Source organism: Amphiprion ocellaris, chromosome 3, assembly GCF_022539595.1.
Source record: "Amphiprion ocellaris isolate individual 3 ecotype Okinawa chromosome 3, ASM2253959v1, whole genome shotgun sequence".
NCBI lineage: Eukaryota > Metazoa > Chordata > Actinopteri > Pomacentridae > Amphiprion > Amphiprion ocellaris.
In genome coordinates, this window is record NC_072768.1 from 16,191,240 (window position 1) to 16,206,127 (window position 14,888).

Here is a 14,888-nt window from a genome sequence, read left to right on the forward strand (position 1 = left end):
AATTAGTACATTTTCCTTCAATTAAAGGATTGAACTGAATAATTGTTTTTTTTAAAATTCCAAATAGAAAGATTGCTGCTTAGCTGCATATCATCCATATCACCCCTTTAACCTTATTATGATGAACTTTTATAAGTTCTCCTGGGAGCATGTTGAGAACACTACTGCCCCGGTCATTGCACCAGTCTGTTAAATAATTGATTTTAAAGTACAATTACTTGTTCATAAATTATTGAATGACCCGGTATAGATTTCTGATATGCTATAACACCAACTAACTAGACTTCTGATGTCAACCAGCACCGGTCTGCTAATTGTTCCCATAAATATCGAAAGCTGATAAGTAAAGACAAAGGCGACAAATTAAAGGAAAACCTCCAACCCCTACAGTTAGGGAATCTTGTTATGCTTTGCTGGATAATATGCTGTCACGCTTTGGGTCCGCTTATCCCCTTAGAGGGAAGCACCACTGCAAATCAATATGAAGATGTTTCCGAGTGATCCCTTTTAGCCTGTGAAGTGTTTGTATCCTGATGACAGTGATCTTTTCAAGGATGATCCATAGGGCACAGTGGGTCACTGAATAGTTTGATGAGTATGAAAATGATGGGAGTCTTACACAATGGTATCCACAGGTAACGGATGTCAACCCCTGAAGACAGAACTCTCCTGTACCACCAGCAAAACATCAAATTAGGGAATATCTTTTGGAAGATGGCTTCAGTAGAGTTCAGAGACTTGGAGAATCAACGGCACTGAAGCTGTTGTGGTGGAATATCACTTTACTAAGACACTACATTTTTTGTTTCCCTGAAACCCTCATGTCGTCCTGTGGGGCAGATTGACCTGTTTTCAAGTTTCAAAATGTGAAAAAAAAAAATTATTTACACAGTGAAACTTCTGATGTCCACATTGTCAACATTTTTGAGAAATTTCTGAACATTTTTTGGTGGAAAAAAAGAAATGTTAAAAAGAATTTTTAAGAAAATTCACAAAAAAAGATTTTTTTAAATGAATGTTCTTAAATAAAGTATTAGAAGTTTTACTGATATATATGCAATCATTTTAGAAATTTTTAGATTTTTTGGGAAGATTTTTACTCATTTTTTGAAAATATTTACAAGAATTTTCTTTACAAATTTGGGGGATTTTTAAATAAAACTTTTAAGGGAAACTTTTAAGGAATTATTGAAATGTTCTTCCTTAAGGTTTTGCAAATTTTCAGAAATTTAGGAAATTTTTTTTGCTGAATTTTTGGATTTCTTTCAAAGAAACAAGATTTTTTGGTGCCCATAAATGAAGACAACAGGAGGGTTAGTTTGTCCCCTAACTGTATGTAGACCTTTTATAGTTCAGTATGTAAAGTCACTCATGACTAGTAGTGAAACTTTCTGCTGTAGATATGATAGTTGTTTCTTCCTCCTGCAAACCTTTTACTGGTGCATTGCACTTCAAAGAACGGAAAGAGTGAGATCAGACATGCAGAGACAGCATCGTAAAAAGCATAGTCCACTAATAACTCAAGGGGAAGATTTTTTTTTACTATGTAAAAAATGCTTTTCTTCTTTAGAAAGCTGAGTCGTAATAGCTTCTGAGTGGCTGTAAATTATATTAACAGTCCCAGTTATTTATAGAGTCTGTCATGATATGAGAGACAGCACTTGTAGATGTTCTTTAACTTCACGTTTGAGAGACATGGATCCCACATACATGAACTAAAAGACACCTGTTACATTTCTTGCATTCATAAGGCGGTGAAACACATTTCATGCCAGCCTCCTATGTCATCTACACCTCATGTGCAGCATGCCACAGTTTATGTGCATGAAGATTGACACCATGTGGTCATTCAGGGAAAGGCAACAAGAGTTCTGCTACAAAAGGCACAGCAGACATTTTTAGACACAGTGAGATTCCCCGTCCATAAATGTCGGGGATAAGCTTTGTTTTGCAGTGTCAGTTTCAGGTATTGGCTCAGAGTAGATGAAGTGTAGAGTAACAGGGCAGCAGAGTCGTCTCAAATCTAGGCTAATGCATTGCACAGACCGCTGCGAGGGAGGATCCGGGATCTGTAACCAACACAGCGAAGACATATTCTGCTAATTAGGACTGAAGTGAACAAAATTCAACATATGAAACTTGGTTTGTTAAAATATTTCCAATCTATTTTTGTAAAGCAAAAGAAAAAAAAAAAACATCTATTGGAAAAATGTCCAGAAGCGTGCACGGGTTGAAAATAAAATAAGGATGAACAGAAGTGTTTGACAGAAAATCTGGGTACAATTTTGATGGTAATGAGATTTATGTCTTAAAGTCTGTGAGTACACAGACTGTTCATCTTTAATATTGAAATATCAGCGAAAGGAATTACATTACAAGCACAGCTACAGTATAACTTCAGGACTAGTCCATATGAAGAGAAAATAAAAATACAAACTTTAAATTTAAAAAATGTACAGAAATTACAGAAAATTATTTGATTTAAAAACCAATATTTGAAAATGGATTTAACAAGTCAGAATCCTAAGAACAAAATGCACTTGGCTTGGAAGTTGGTATTTACACATTTATACATGCCTGATGCCATCATCATTATATACATGACATTTCAATGGTACTGCAGAAAACTGGAGAAAGGTCCGACACACGGGTCATTCCTTTTCTGGCAAGATGAAGGAAACAGAAATAAAGACGACAGATGTTGGATGTTCTCTCTTTTCTGCTTTGTGACAAAGTTGAGTTCTGATCTTGCAGAAACTGTCACAGTCTCCTCATACAGACATAATTGTCAAGATCCCATACAACTGGACATCCAAAACAACAAGCAAACAATTTACAGGTGAAAAAGGGGAAAATCACAGCACCCACGTGAGAACTAAGGCTGGATATGTGCTGGTTAAAGCCTTTTTTCTTACCAACTCACAATGCATCATGGCTGACATCATTTAAAAAATCATCAGAAGTTAGTATCAGCCATATTTTTTACTTTCTTTTTTATTTTACAGCAGTGCCACGAGTGTTCAGTGATGGCTTTAGTCCAAAAAAGTCCAAAATATGTGCTTTTTGCATAGTCTCAGTGTGGTTTGTGTTTCTTTTTCTTGTGTTTTTTGTCCTTTTTCTTGCTGGAACATTTAACGCAGAACCACTGTTGGTCTTCAGGAGGGGCTGCATGGATCCCAACACAAGGCCTGGGCAGAGAAGAGAAGAAGAAGGGTTCAGGTGAGAATGCAGCTATTTATATATTATTATTAGTGCTATAATGTGCCAGCTCCAGGCAGCTAGAAGACTCTTATTCAGTTCAGTGTGTCCTGTCGTCCAAAGTAGTACTTTCAAATTAGTTAATGCTTGCTGTCAAACAGAAAAAAGAATGGAGGGCTGAGACTGTCAGGTTGCCTACTGATGGACACTGATATACTCTACTGAAGACTACTGATAATATGACAGTATCTGGAAGCCTCTGGCAGATGCTATGAATCACTGTTGTCCAACACAAAATGATTCAACACCTGCTTCTGTCCTGCTGCATGACCAACCTTAAACTCCTGGGCATGTTGGCTATATACGGCTCCCACGTAAAGCTTTATGTCACTGTGCCTATATGCAACAATTGTGGTCTGTATGTGATATTTGTCATGTCTGTTATATTGTGGCTGTGTTTGTAATGGATCCATGCTATTAGAAACTGTACTAGAATCAAATTCCACCAGCTTTGGTATTGAAGTAGGACAACTGTCTCGGGTTAATGCAAAACAAAAACCCCAAAAAACAGCTGGGGCGATGTCCTTTACATTTGGAAGCATTTTGGCTTCCCAGAAAAATAGAATGACACTGAAGAAAGAGTGGATCACCCAGATTTGTGTGGAGTTACAACCTGATGCTCCCTCACAGAATCTCCTTATGGCCTTTTTATGATTTACATCTGCAAATACGCAGATCAAAGACTTTTATAACAGGGATGGAGCAGTCTGCACTTTATAATCACTACTGTAATCAATTTACCACTGCCGTAGAGTCTTTATCCAAACCAAAGTTTACAAATGCACAGTGCACTGTACTGCTGTCAGTTTAAATATGCTTATTTATTTAGGATTGCTTTAGTTTTTTTGGACATTTGGTTAAGGAGGATGGACAAAGTAAGAATGTTACTGTATAGTGTAACTGTCCTTTTTGTCTGTGCATATGACAATAAACCTCTTGAATCTCTTGAATCTTGATCATTAATGACTTACTAACATTTTGTTTACAAGGCAAATTTGCCAACATTTCAGTTAGAGACACTACCGTTCAGAAGTTTGGGGTCACTTAGAAATGTCCTTATTTTTTAAAGAAAGGCTTTTTTTCCCCAATGAAGATAACATAATCCAGTCTAGACATTGTTAATGTGGTAAATGACTATTCTAGCTGGAAATGACTGATTTTCAAATGACTATCTCCATAGGGGTACAGAGGAACATTTCCAGCAACCATCCCTCCTGCGTTCTAATGCTACATTGTGTTAGCTAATGGTGTTGAAAGGCTAATTGATAAGAAACCCCTTGTGCTATTATGTTAGCACATCAATGAAAATGTGAGTTTTTATGGAAAACATGAAATTGCCTGAGTGACGCCAAACTTTTGAACAGTAGTGTAACTGTAACAGCAACAATTATGGACAATTTATTACATTTTTTAAAAAGTAAATGCCAGTGTCTATATTTGTTTCTTTTTTCTGCTGTGTGACACCAAAACTGAGGTACATACCAAACCATGAGTTTCGTTAAATCGCTAATTTTCACCAACAGGGCACAAATACAAAACTCCATGATGTTATGAATACACTAAACTAGGAAAACAGATGTCCTACATGCACATGTATTACATAATACAGAGTAATAAACCTCTTACCAGTGATACCAGTCGTCACAGTCATCACATCCAATCATGGGACTGCCGTCGTCAGGTTTATTACATCCAGGACAAATCCAGATCTGGTTTCCCCACTCGTCACGAATCTTGGACGAACGCAGAAAACAGAAAGCATTTTCAAAACACCACTCAAAGACAAAACTGCTTTTACATACACACTGCAAATTACTGAAAAACACACGGGATAAATATATTTTATCTTGGGCGTGATTTATGTGCAGCTACACTGACGAAAACCTGGTGAAGCTAAGGCTTGTCAGACACCAATTTTCAGTAACCAAACATTTAGACTACTCACCACATAAGTACTGACGGTCTCAGTCACTACGCTGCGGACCGGTGTTTTGATGCAAGCGGCGGGAGAAAGCATAGGGGATGGAGAGAGCAAAGACGATGATGGAGGAAGTGCAGGGGGAGGTGGAGAGCGAGGCGGGGGCAGGATGACTGGGATTTGAGGGAGCATCGGCGGTGGCGGAGGTGGCCGAGGAAGAGTCGCAGGTCCTGACTTGGCGGCGGGGGTCTTGGGTGCTGGCGTCTTGGGCTCTGAATTTGGAACCACCTTGCTGATAACGCTGGTGATGGACAGAGACAAATACAAGTTAGTTTGATAGGGTTTAATGAGCCACCAAGTGAATTAAAAGTGGTTACATGTAAGGCTGGGTGTTCTTAGTGCGCTATAAAAGCTCACAATATGGCATCATTGGGGCAATTTAAAACTCTGCCTGGGTGTTTATCGGTCCTGTTACATTTTTCTCACTGTGGACTAATTTTTCATTGCAATATAAAGTCCTGCACCTCTATGAAAAACACCACAACCACAGCTAAAAGTACAGAGAACTCAAAAATATCTTTTGGCCATCATGACAAAGTAATAATGTCATAAATCAAAAATTAGAAAAACTAAAGTTTTATTTGTTTGATAATCTATTTCATGCAGAAAACACAGTAAATAAACATTATGTATTTGCCCACAGGTTCTACCAATACTGGAATAAATGGTGGCTGTGCATACTATATATATTTTACTACTTTTAATCCTATCTGCTCTGTGTAAACACAGCCTGCAGTTCAGCCCAGTTCAGCCAAGAAGCCCCTGGATTTTTGTAATGTCATTGTTGGTCATAGGTGACTCACCAATCTAGTTACTGCAAAGGAAATATTTCTGAATTTATTTGAACAAATATCCAGAGTTTTGGCTTAGATTCGGTCATTTTTTCCCACTGAAATCCAAAGTCCCACACGACCAGTTCAATGACTGTCGGGACGTCCGGTGATTCTTCATATTTTCAGTTTCTTGCTATGGTAAATGGTGTAATTTTTGTGATTTTTTTGAAATCAATAGTATGTCTTTTAAACCCGTCGGGTGTTGGGGTTCATAGGATTAAGAACATGCTTTTTAAAATCATTGTTTTTAATTGTACTTGTTATTTTCATTAGTTTTTTTCATTGATTTCAAGTTATCCTTTTGTCTATTTTACCTGTACTGTATAATTAATATCTCTAAACATTAAATCTTAACATCAGTGGGACTTAACTGGTTAAACACAGGTTAGATATTAAGTGCCAATACCATAACTGAGTTTTAGCATTACAAAACAATACTGTTACTTTGGGGAATATAGAACATTTTCTCAAGTAAAGCCACCTTTTTAAAGGAAAACTAAGACACAGATTTTTTTGTTGTAACTACTTATATATGTTATGGTGCAAGAAAAAGAGACCCTTGTGTAGAGGGGTATCACTAGAAACTTTCATTCTGTACTTACATTTTGTCCTGACCTGCTCCCACCCTGAGTGTCAGTCTGGGGATGACTGGAGATGGTAAAGCTGCTGGAGTGTCTATTTTCACCTGACGAGACAGAAAAGTCGAGGTCAATTTCTGTGTCACTCGGACACAAAGAACCAGTAATAAACAAAAACAAAAAGTTACCTTCTCCAGTCGAATTCTCTCCTTTTCTTTCTCCTTCTCCTTTTCTCGTTTCTCCTTTTCCCTCTCCTTTTCTTTCCTCTTCTCTTCTTTCTCCCTCTCCTTTTCCTTCGCCTTCTCTCGCTCCTTGTCCTTCTCCTTATCTTTCTTTTTCTTCTTCTCTTTCTTGTCTTTCTTCTTGTCCTTCTCCTTGCTCTTCATTTCTTTATCCTGGAGGATGGGGGCCAGAGGAGGCAGCATGGAGGGAATGCGCAGGCAGGTAGAGGGGCTGAACAGTGGCGGGATTTCTCCCAGAGCAAAAGGGGATAATGCAGATTGTTTCTGCTTGTCATCCTTGTTCCTGTCTTTACCCTTATCCCTCTTATCTTTGTCCTTTTTACTTTTTTCTTTATCTTTCTTTTTGTCTTTATGTTTCTCTTTCTCCTTCTTAGGGCCATCACCATCTCTTGATTTAATCTTAATGGAGCCCTCAGGCAGAGTAAAGTCCCGCTGAACAAAGTGTTCATCATCCTTCACTCCAAAGTCCTTCCAGGGCATCTTGCCGTCCTTGGAAAACTCCTTGTTTTTGTCCCTGTTCTTATCCTTATTCTTCTCTTTGAGTTTGCTCTTGTCCTTTTCCCGGTCTTTGTCTTTCGGTTTGTCTTTCTCCTTCTTCTTCATCTTTGTTTTGAGCTCCTTCTTCAGCTTCTTCTTGACATCTATGGAAGACACAATCTTGTTCTTCTCTTCAAAAACCTTGAGCAGCGGTTCCGGCGTGGGTGGTGAGGCCGAACCTGACGACACGTACTCTGTTTGGTTTTGAGGGGGTGCCGACGGACCCCCCTGGTTAACCTTGCGGATCACCTCGTTGATGGAGTCATCCATAGTCCAGTTTCCAAGACCTGCGTGTGGCTGGAGGTGAAGTGGTGTTGACGTGTCTTTTAACAAGTGGCCGGCCACAATTGGGTTTTTAGGTGTAGACGGCTCCATGATAGTCAGTCTCCTGGGACTGGAGAATCCATTGCTGTCTGAATCAGAGCCTGAGGAGAAAGCGAAGGGATCAGGCTCCCGCTCAGCACATGCTCTAGCAATCACAGCATCAATAGAGTCATCAATGGCTGTATTATCGGGCTCTAGTTTCTTGAACGGGCCCTCTGCTAACTCCCTGTCCTCTACATTCTGACGCATATGAATGTTCTCTTTGCCCATTCTCTCACTCAGTGCAGACAGCGGGAGCTTAAGCAGGCCATCTGTCTTGCTCTGTGGTTGAGGCGCCTTAGCTGAACCCATCTTCGGGCTCTTTGGGCTTTTAGGACTCTTCGTCCTGCCTGGAGATTTCTTCCTTTCCTTGGATGGTTTTGGAGAATGGATGGGACTGCCAACCACCGGAACGGGATTAACCCCTTTAGGGGACTTAGTCCGTTGTCTGCCAGGGGATGAGACCTTAGGCTTTCTTCCTGGAGTGGTGAGGCCCTTTTGATCAGAGTGTTTTGGCATTACTGGCTGAGGTCTGAAGGAAGGCAGAGTTCCAGAGGGTGTTTCGGGTGATAGCGGGTCGAGGCTGTCATGAGACGGCAGCATGCCTGGAGGAACACGCTGAGGGTTGAGAGAGGTAAGGGGCTCCCTGGGCTCAACCCCCCATTCTGGGCTGAGCCCTGGGTACATGCGTGGTCTCTTGGAGGTAGGCATCATGCCCATAGCTGCATCAGGACTGTCCAGGTGCCTCTTTAGTGGGTGGTTTTCATCGTTGACCGTCTCATCTTCATCTATTTCCTCCTCATCCTCTTCCAGTGCCACCTGCATAGCTTCAGCTGAAGTGCCCATGTCGGCAGGGACCTCTTCCTCCTCCTCTTCTACAGGGGAAAGGGACGAAAAGTTAGTTAAGCACTGATTCCAGTTAGGTTTCAAGAAGTCTCACAACATCTCCTTTAAAACATACGCAGGTTACTTTGGTGAGCAATACAACTAAATTTGCCCTGATGGCCAGAAACAGAATTTATTTAGCAAACCCCTCTAAAAGTAAGCAAAATATTTTTACAGACAGATTAGTTTGGGATTTTAAATAAACTTATCAAAACCATTTTCCTACTTTGTTGTTAAGGGCTTTCAGTGTAGACTGACTGGTGAAAAATGCAATTTTTTATCAATTAAAAATTAAATGACAAACACAAAAAAGTGAGGGAGGACAAATACTTTGTGAATTCACTGTATTACATTGCAGTGTAATATAACATACCTGAAATAAACTTTAATTTCATGGATGTAATCGTCAGTTTTTGTTGGAAATGATTTTAAGAGGTGTTTATTTAACTTAACAGTCATTTTGTAGGATGCAGTTTGTGGTGCTGTTGAGCCACACTGAATAAGTGTTTCTAATATTTGGTCTGTAATCACTGATGTCCAACCTTTAGACAAATTATCTGAAGCAGTGAAACTACGAAAAGCAAACACAGATGCCAGTTACACATAATTTGTAAACAGACCACTTTCAAATGATCTTGGAAATGCACTTTAAATTGTGGATTGACTGAAAACATAGTCGAGAAAACTGAAATGAATGCAACACTATTTTGATGTCAGTTTTAAACTGTGAGGTGTATCAGTTTTTTAGCCACAGCATGTGACCACTAATCTGCTTCGGAGACTGACCAAAAAAGAAATTTGTAGAAAACATTGAACACACAAAGTAATGTGCATATGAGAGCTGTCAAAGTTTATCAGTAAGCCAATTTCTGGTCAAATATGAAATTAAGTGCTGACTATTTTGATAATCAATCGGTTTGTGCAATTTTTAATGAAACTGAAAGTAGAAATTTACTGATTGCAGCTTCTTAAATTTTTATATTTTCTGTTTTTTGTTTTTTTTTTTTTTTTTAACATGTCTATGACTGTAAACTGAATATCTTTAGATTGTGGACAAAGCAAGACATTTGAGGATGTCATCCTGGGCTTTGGGACACACTGATCCATAATTTCCACTATTTTCCGACATTTCACAGACCAAACAACTAATCCATTGACTGAGAACATATTTGGCACATTAATTGGCAATGAAAACACTCATTAATTGCACATTACTGACCTTCTTGTAAGGAGACCAGGGGTGGCATGTAATCTGGAATGTAGTCCTTTCTTTCCTCTGTATCTCGGGCTCCAGGCTGGGGAAACTGCAGGACATTGTTTTTGCTGACAGGAAAGAGCGGCGTTTGATGGGTGAAGGCCACAGGCTCCAGGTTGTGGACGTAGTCCTCCAGTTCACTCAGACTCACCCCCAGCAGTCTGAAGGCCTGGCTGACATCATCCAGGACTGGATCTGTTCTTCCATCTGAAATGTAGGAACGAAAACACCATTACAATCTGCATGTCTATACTGTCAGGATTGATAACAGCCTGTGAGAAGTCTGACTGGATGCTAGTGATTGAAGGAAGTGAAGCTAGAAGTGATGCTCAACAGGTTTCAGATTGACACAGAACACCATTTCACTGTTAATGCAACACTTAGACAACTAATGCACGTAACATCGACTGCTCACATTAGTGAAAACAGCTGGGAAGCAGCATCGCCCCAACAACAACAATACATTGAAGCAGCTTAGCTATGAAGCTACTGTACTTTTTTGACACATCAACCGTTGCTAGGGGGCGCCAGCTGCAGACCCAGTCAACAACAACGTGATCGACTACTTCGGGTTTCTGGGTTAAAAAAGTAATCAGAGTACTACACGAAGCACTTACACAGCTCGGAGTACCGATGGCAGACCCTGGCCAACTGCTGGATGTATCGATGCAGTACATCGGACAGCAAATCGCACGCAGTGAGCTGAACCGCATCCCAGCCCAGCGCCTGGCAGATCTGCGCCACCGAAACACGCAGCAGCGAGCGGGCATAGCTCTCGCACATCTCGCTGACTTTGTTACGGTATTAATCCCGGTCAATTCCTCTTCAAAAACATGCTGCCGGTCTTCATGTTTCACGGAACCACCGAGGGGCTTGGGAAAACCCGCTACCTCGGTTAATTTTGGACATCTACTTCAGTAAATATATTGGCGCTTTTGCCAGAGTCGCCATCTTGATTCCATCGATAGACCCATCCTCGAAATCTAGACCGCACATGCGCAGAAGAGAGCGTCTGCCAGAACAGCGGTGTGGTGTTGGAGCGGGTCACGACTGCGGTAGTATGCGCAGGATTATGGAAAGCGCAAAGTGCCACAATGGACTTCTGTTTGACCGTCATTCAAATCAAACAACACTTTTTACACAGCGAACAATAGAGGGGATTTTTATGTCACTCTAATTACAATGTCACTTTTTACACCGTTAAAAGCTGAGAGACTGATAAGACTGTTTTTTTTTACAGCATCTTAATTCTAACATCGCTTTTAATAACAGTTTACACCAAAAAAAAAATGCTGCTTTTTATGGTGCTATCATTACAATTCTGCTTTAGACATCATCATAAGGCAAAAAAAGTGCCGCTGTTTAGGCCACTCTAAATACAATCTTGTTAAGTTGTATCAAGATACCACTTTTTATGCCATCGGAAACCCATTAGTTGTGTCGGTTTTTCCAGCATTTTTCTGTGAGATAACGAGTCCTTCCATCTGTTTGGCACCACCAATCATTCACAGCAACGAAGACCAAAGCAATGCATCGCTGAAAATTACATGCCATTGTTAAGCGGTGAATCTGTGTTTTCTTCGTGAGTTGTACAGTTGTGGTGGATTCGGAGGATATATTATTCATTTGCTTGAAAATATAATCACCTTGATTGTCCTCTGTGTCTTTTAAAATAGCCTGTATTAATCAGTGCTGCCTATATAGCCCTATTAGGTGGGCTCCTAACCATTAGATGGCTAATTCTCCATCTTTTATTTATTATAGGATGATTGGGAAGTTTACAGTTTACAGAGGTCAAGTATTGATTTGCATAACAACCTGATCACATCGCCTTTAAAAAAAATCTATGTCTTTGAATAATTTTATTTGTTTGTTTGTTTATTGTGGATATAAATACACCGACAAGTCCCCAAAGAAGATTTTTACTGAGTGTCAAATTGCTCTCTTATCAGATGATAGTCTTGTGTTTTGAGTATGGTCTGTGTAGTCTAGAGGTGAAGGTTTGAAAGTCATGTTGACTATTAATATGTTGTCCTTGCTGCTCTAGTAATGTAGGCTATATGTCAAATTCATACTTTAAAAAAAAAAAAATTCAGAACATGCTGCAGCTGCGGGTACAAAGTACCTACTCTTTCATGCAGTCTGCATACACTTGGGTCATGCTACTTTGTCACAGTACTGGATCCTAACCTTTGACCATAGTGATAAATGAGCTGTCAGCTGTCTCTGAGCTGACATACATGACATAACTGCACTCCACTGGATTACAGGTCAGGATGGCAAGAAAAACATGTCGGCTTGCGTACTGGTATTTTTCACATACCACATTTGACATATTATATTTTGGGACATATTTAATCATTTTTTGTTGTACTGTATAGCATTACAGCGTGAGTAATGATCTACTTTAATCTACCTTATGGAAAAGTGCTGTAAAATCTGATGGAACTAACGATTATTTAATGATATAAAAAGCTGCGTCTTTATATCTCTTTTTAGAATGCTGTAAAAAGCAGCAATATGCTAACTTTTCATGGCACAAAAAGCAGCACTGAAATTGGAGCACTGCAAAAAGCGTCACGATGCCAGTTTTTCACAAAAGCAAAAAGTGCCGTTGTAATTGGAGTAACGTTAAAAGTGAAATTGTCAGCCATTATTATGGGGCAACGTAAAAAGCAGCATGTAGTGAGCGCTTGATGGCATTAAAAGTGATGCTGTATTTGGAACACCTTTAAAAGCAGCAATATAGCAGCTTTTGATGTGGTTAAAAACAGAGTTGGTGTTGGAGTGCTCCAAAAAGTGGCATTATCCCAGCTTTTGACAGTGTAAAAAGCAGAGTTGGAATTAATTATAAAACTGCAGAAAGTAGCACAATCTCAGCTTTTCACTACATTAAAAGCTGCCTTTTTAAAATTTAAGTCACGTGCAAACAGAGACGAATTATGGCACTTTTTACTTTCCATACAGCAGCCTGGTCCGTGCAGGGTACATGTCATTAGCATGTAGCTCAGACTGCAGCAGGTCAAGATGTCCTCTGTAGTCATGGCCGATCATAACTGGCTCTAAAACAGAAACTGTCTGCGCTGAACCTGCTGGGAGCCATTTTCTCAGCTACAGTGTTCACGTACAACATCCAGTTTCGGTCTTTCTCACCGCTGAGTCACACTGAAGTTTAAGGAAACAACTGTCACATCCGGACTTCAACGGAAACACTTCTGTGTTGCCTCTTTTATTTTGAATAAAGTCGCTGTATATGGCCAGTAATCTTGATCTGTCCCGTATTTTTAAATGTACTTGACGAATATGAAGTAAACAGGAGCAGATTTCATTTTTTCAAAACACTTTTTTTTGCATTTCCAACTCGGGTAAACTGCTTCCACTTCCTCTTTCAGTCATGTTCTGCCTGCCGGTTTTACTGTCAACACTGGGTGGTGCTGGATTATTTGATAAAAACAGACATCACGATTTTCTTTGACAATAGCGTGTTTGAATGTTTTTCTACCTTTTAAAAAGCATTCTATAGGACTATCTACAGGGTCACTGCATTTTTTACTTCAGAACTTCTTGGCTTCCTACTCAGATGTTTGCAGTCATCCTGCATCGACACTTTCTAAATTTAATCAATTAATCATCTTATTAGAATGGCGTTAATAGTTCAATATAGATTTTTTAAGAAGGGAAAAAGCAGAAGCAGGCCAAATTGGGTTTAAGTTTTAAATTTTACTTAGCTTTTGATGCATTATCAAACTGATAATTCAATTTACTATGTAAGAATCGCCTACGTTTTTAGAATTTCATCATGAAATAGCCACCCAAAAAGGTTTTTATTATTATTGTTATTATTATTGCCAGAAGATTGCTTTTTCTTCTTACAGTGTTCCTCAGAAATAATTATGCTTGCCTCTCAAAGCCTTACAACTCTTCTGTCATTTCCTTGTGTGTTGTTACATCTTATAGAGCTGTTGTTTTTTGTTTTTGACCCTAATGAGGATTAAGAGGTGTATAGATAATGGATGGATAATTTTGTAGGGCCAGAAGATTAATAGTAGACCTTGTTATGTAAATTTGTAATGTTAGTATTATTTCTCTGTTTGAGCTCAATGTCTGTTGTTTTAAATGTGCTTTTTAAATACTAGTGACCTGGCATGACACTGCATGTTTATACAATTACTTGCCATGAGAGATGTACTGCTTTAGTTTTACCAGTTTTAATTGATCCTTCTGATCATATGTGCTCACATCCTATACATTAAAATATAAATAATATTTTGCAGTCTGCAGTCAGTGCTGCTGCTATCTTGAGCAGGACATTCCTGCTTAAGAGATATTTATTCTCAGTTTGGCTCTTTTGCCTAATAATGTTCTTTATAATTTTCTGTTGCATGTTTTATGCGACACTTAGAAATACTTTATTAAGCGTGTGTCCTATAAACAATGTTTTATATTTGTCTGAACCACTAGAAGCATTTAATAAACTATAGTGTACTAATGTCTGCTTAAGTTAACACTATAATTCACTATTCTTGCTCATGCTTTCAGATGTTGATCTCTTTGTAATGGAGTCTCAAATTAAGATTCATCGACTCATATTTATGTATATATATTCCATTTTGCACTGCTGGACCTTAAGAAGGTTCTAAGTAGAGCTTCAAAATGCAAAAAGAAGAAATGGGAGTCAGAGGGAAAAAAACTGAGCAGGCAATTTATTGAAAACTGCATTTAAACTCAAACATGCTTTTGTCAGCTGATCAAAATTTTAAAACTACAGCCATTAAAAGCCAAAGTCTGTGCAAAAAATTTGGATTCATGTCATTTCCTGTCAGGTATTTGTACTGTCATGACTTCCTGATGGCTAAGGCGAAAAAGCTTTCTGTCTTTGAACGTGATAGGATTGTTGAGCTGCATAAGCAAGGCCTCTCACAACATGCCATCGAACTGAGGCTAGACGCAATAAGATGG

At 39.2% G+C, this 14,888-nt stretch overlaps 1 protein-coding gene across 1 annotated transcript; it reads right to left on the bottom strand.

Moving 5' to 3' along the window:
• Positions 1-2,283: 2,283 nt before the first annotated feature.
• On the bottom strand, positions 2,284-10,910 carry taf3 (TAF3 RNA polymerase II, TATA box binding protein (TBP)-associated facto). Its single transcript, XM_023267559.3, has 7 exons — positions 10,547-10,910; positions 9,894-10,136; positions 6,836-8,664; positions 6,672-6,754; positions 5,204-5,477; positions 4,885-4,991; positions 2,284-3,188 (listed from the first exon to the last, which is right to left on the bottom strand). Exons 1-7 carry the CDS (start codon positions 10,710-10,712, stop codon positions 3,074-3,076), a joined length of 2,817 nt encoding a protein of 938 aa, XP_023123327.1. The 5' UTR covers positions 10,713-10,910; the 3' UTR covers positions 2,284-3,073.
• Between the last annotated feature and the right edge of the window lie 3,978 nt (positions 10,911-14,888).

Excerpts from the sequence above, each read along its gene's own strand:
- taf3 (XM_023267559.3), bottom strand. The coding sequence starts at position 10,712 with ATGTGCGAGAGCTATGCCCGCTCGCTGCTGCGTGTTTCGGTGGCGCAG. Across the intron at positions 6,755-6,835 it reads AGAGAATTCGACTGGAGAAG|GTGAAAATAGACACTCCAGC; the intron begins GTAACTTTTTGT and ends CTGTCTCGTCAG. Across the intron at positions 5,478-6,671 it reads GGAGCAGGTCAGGACAAAAT|CGTTATCAGCAAGGTGGTTC; the intron begins GTAAGTACAGAA and ends GTCCATCACCAG.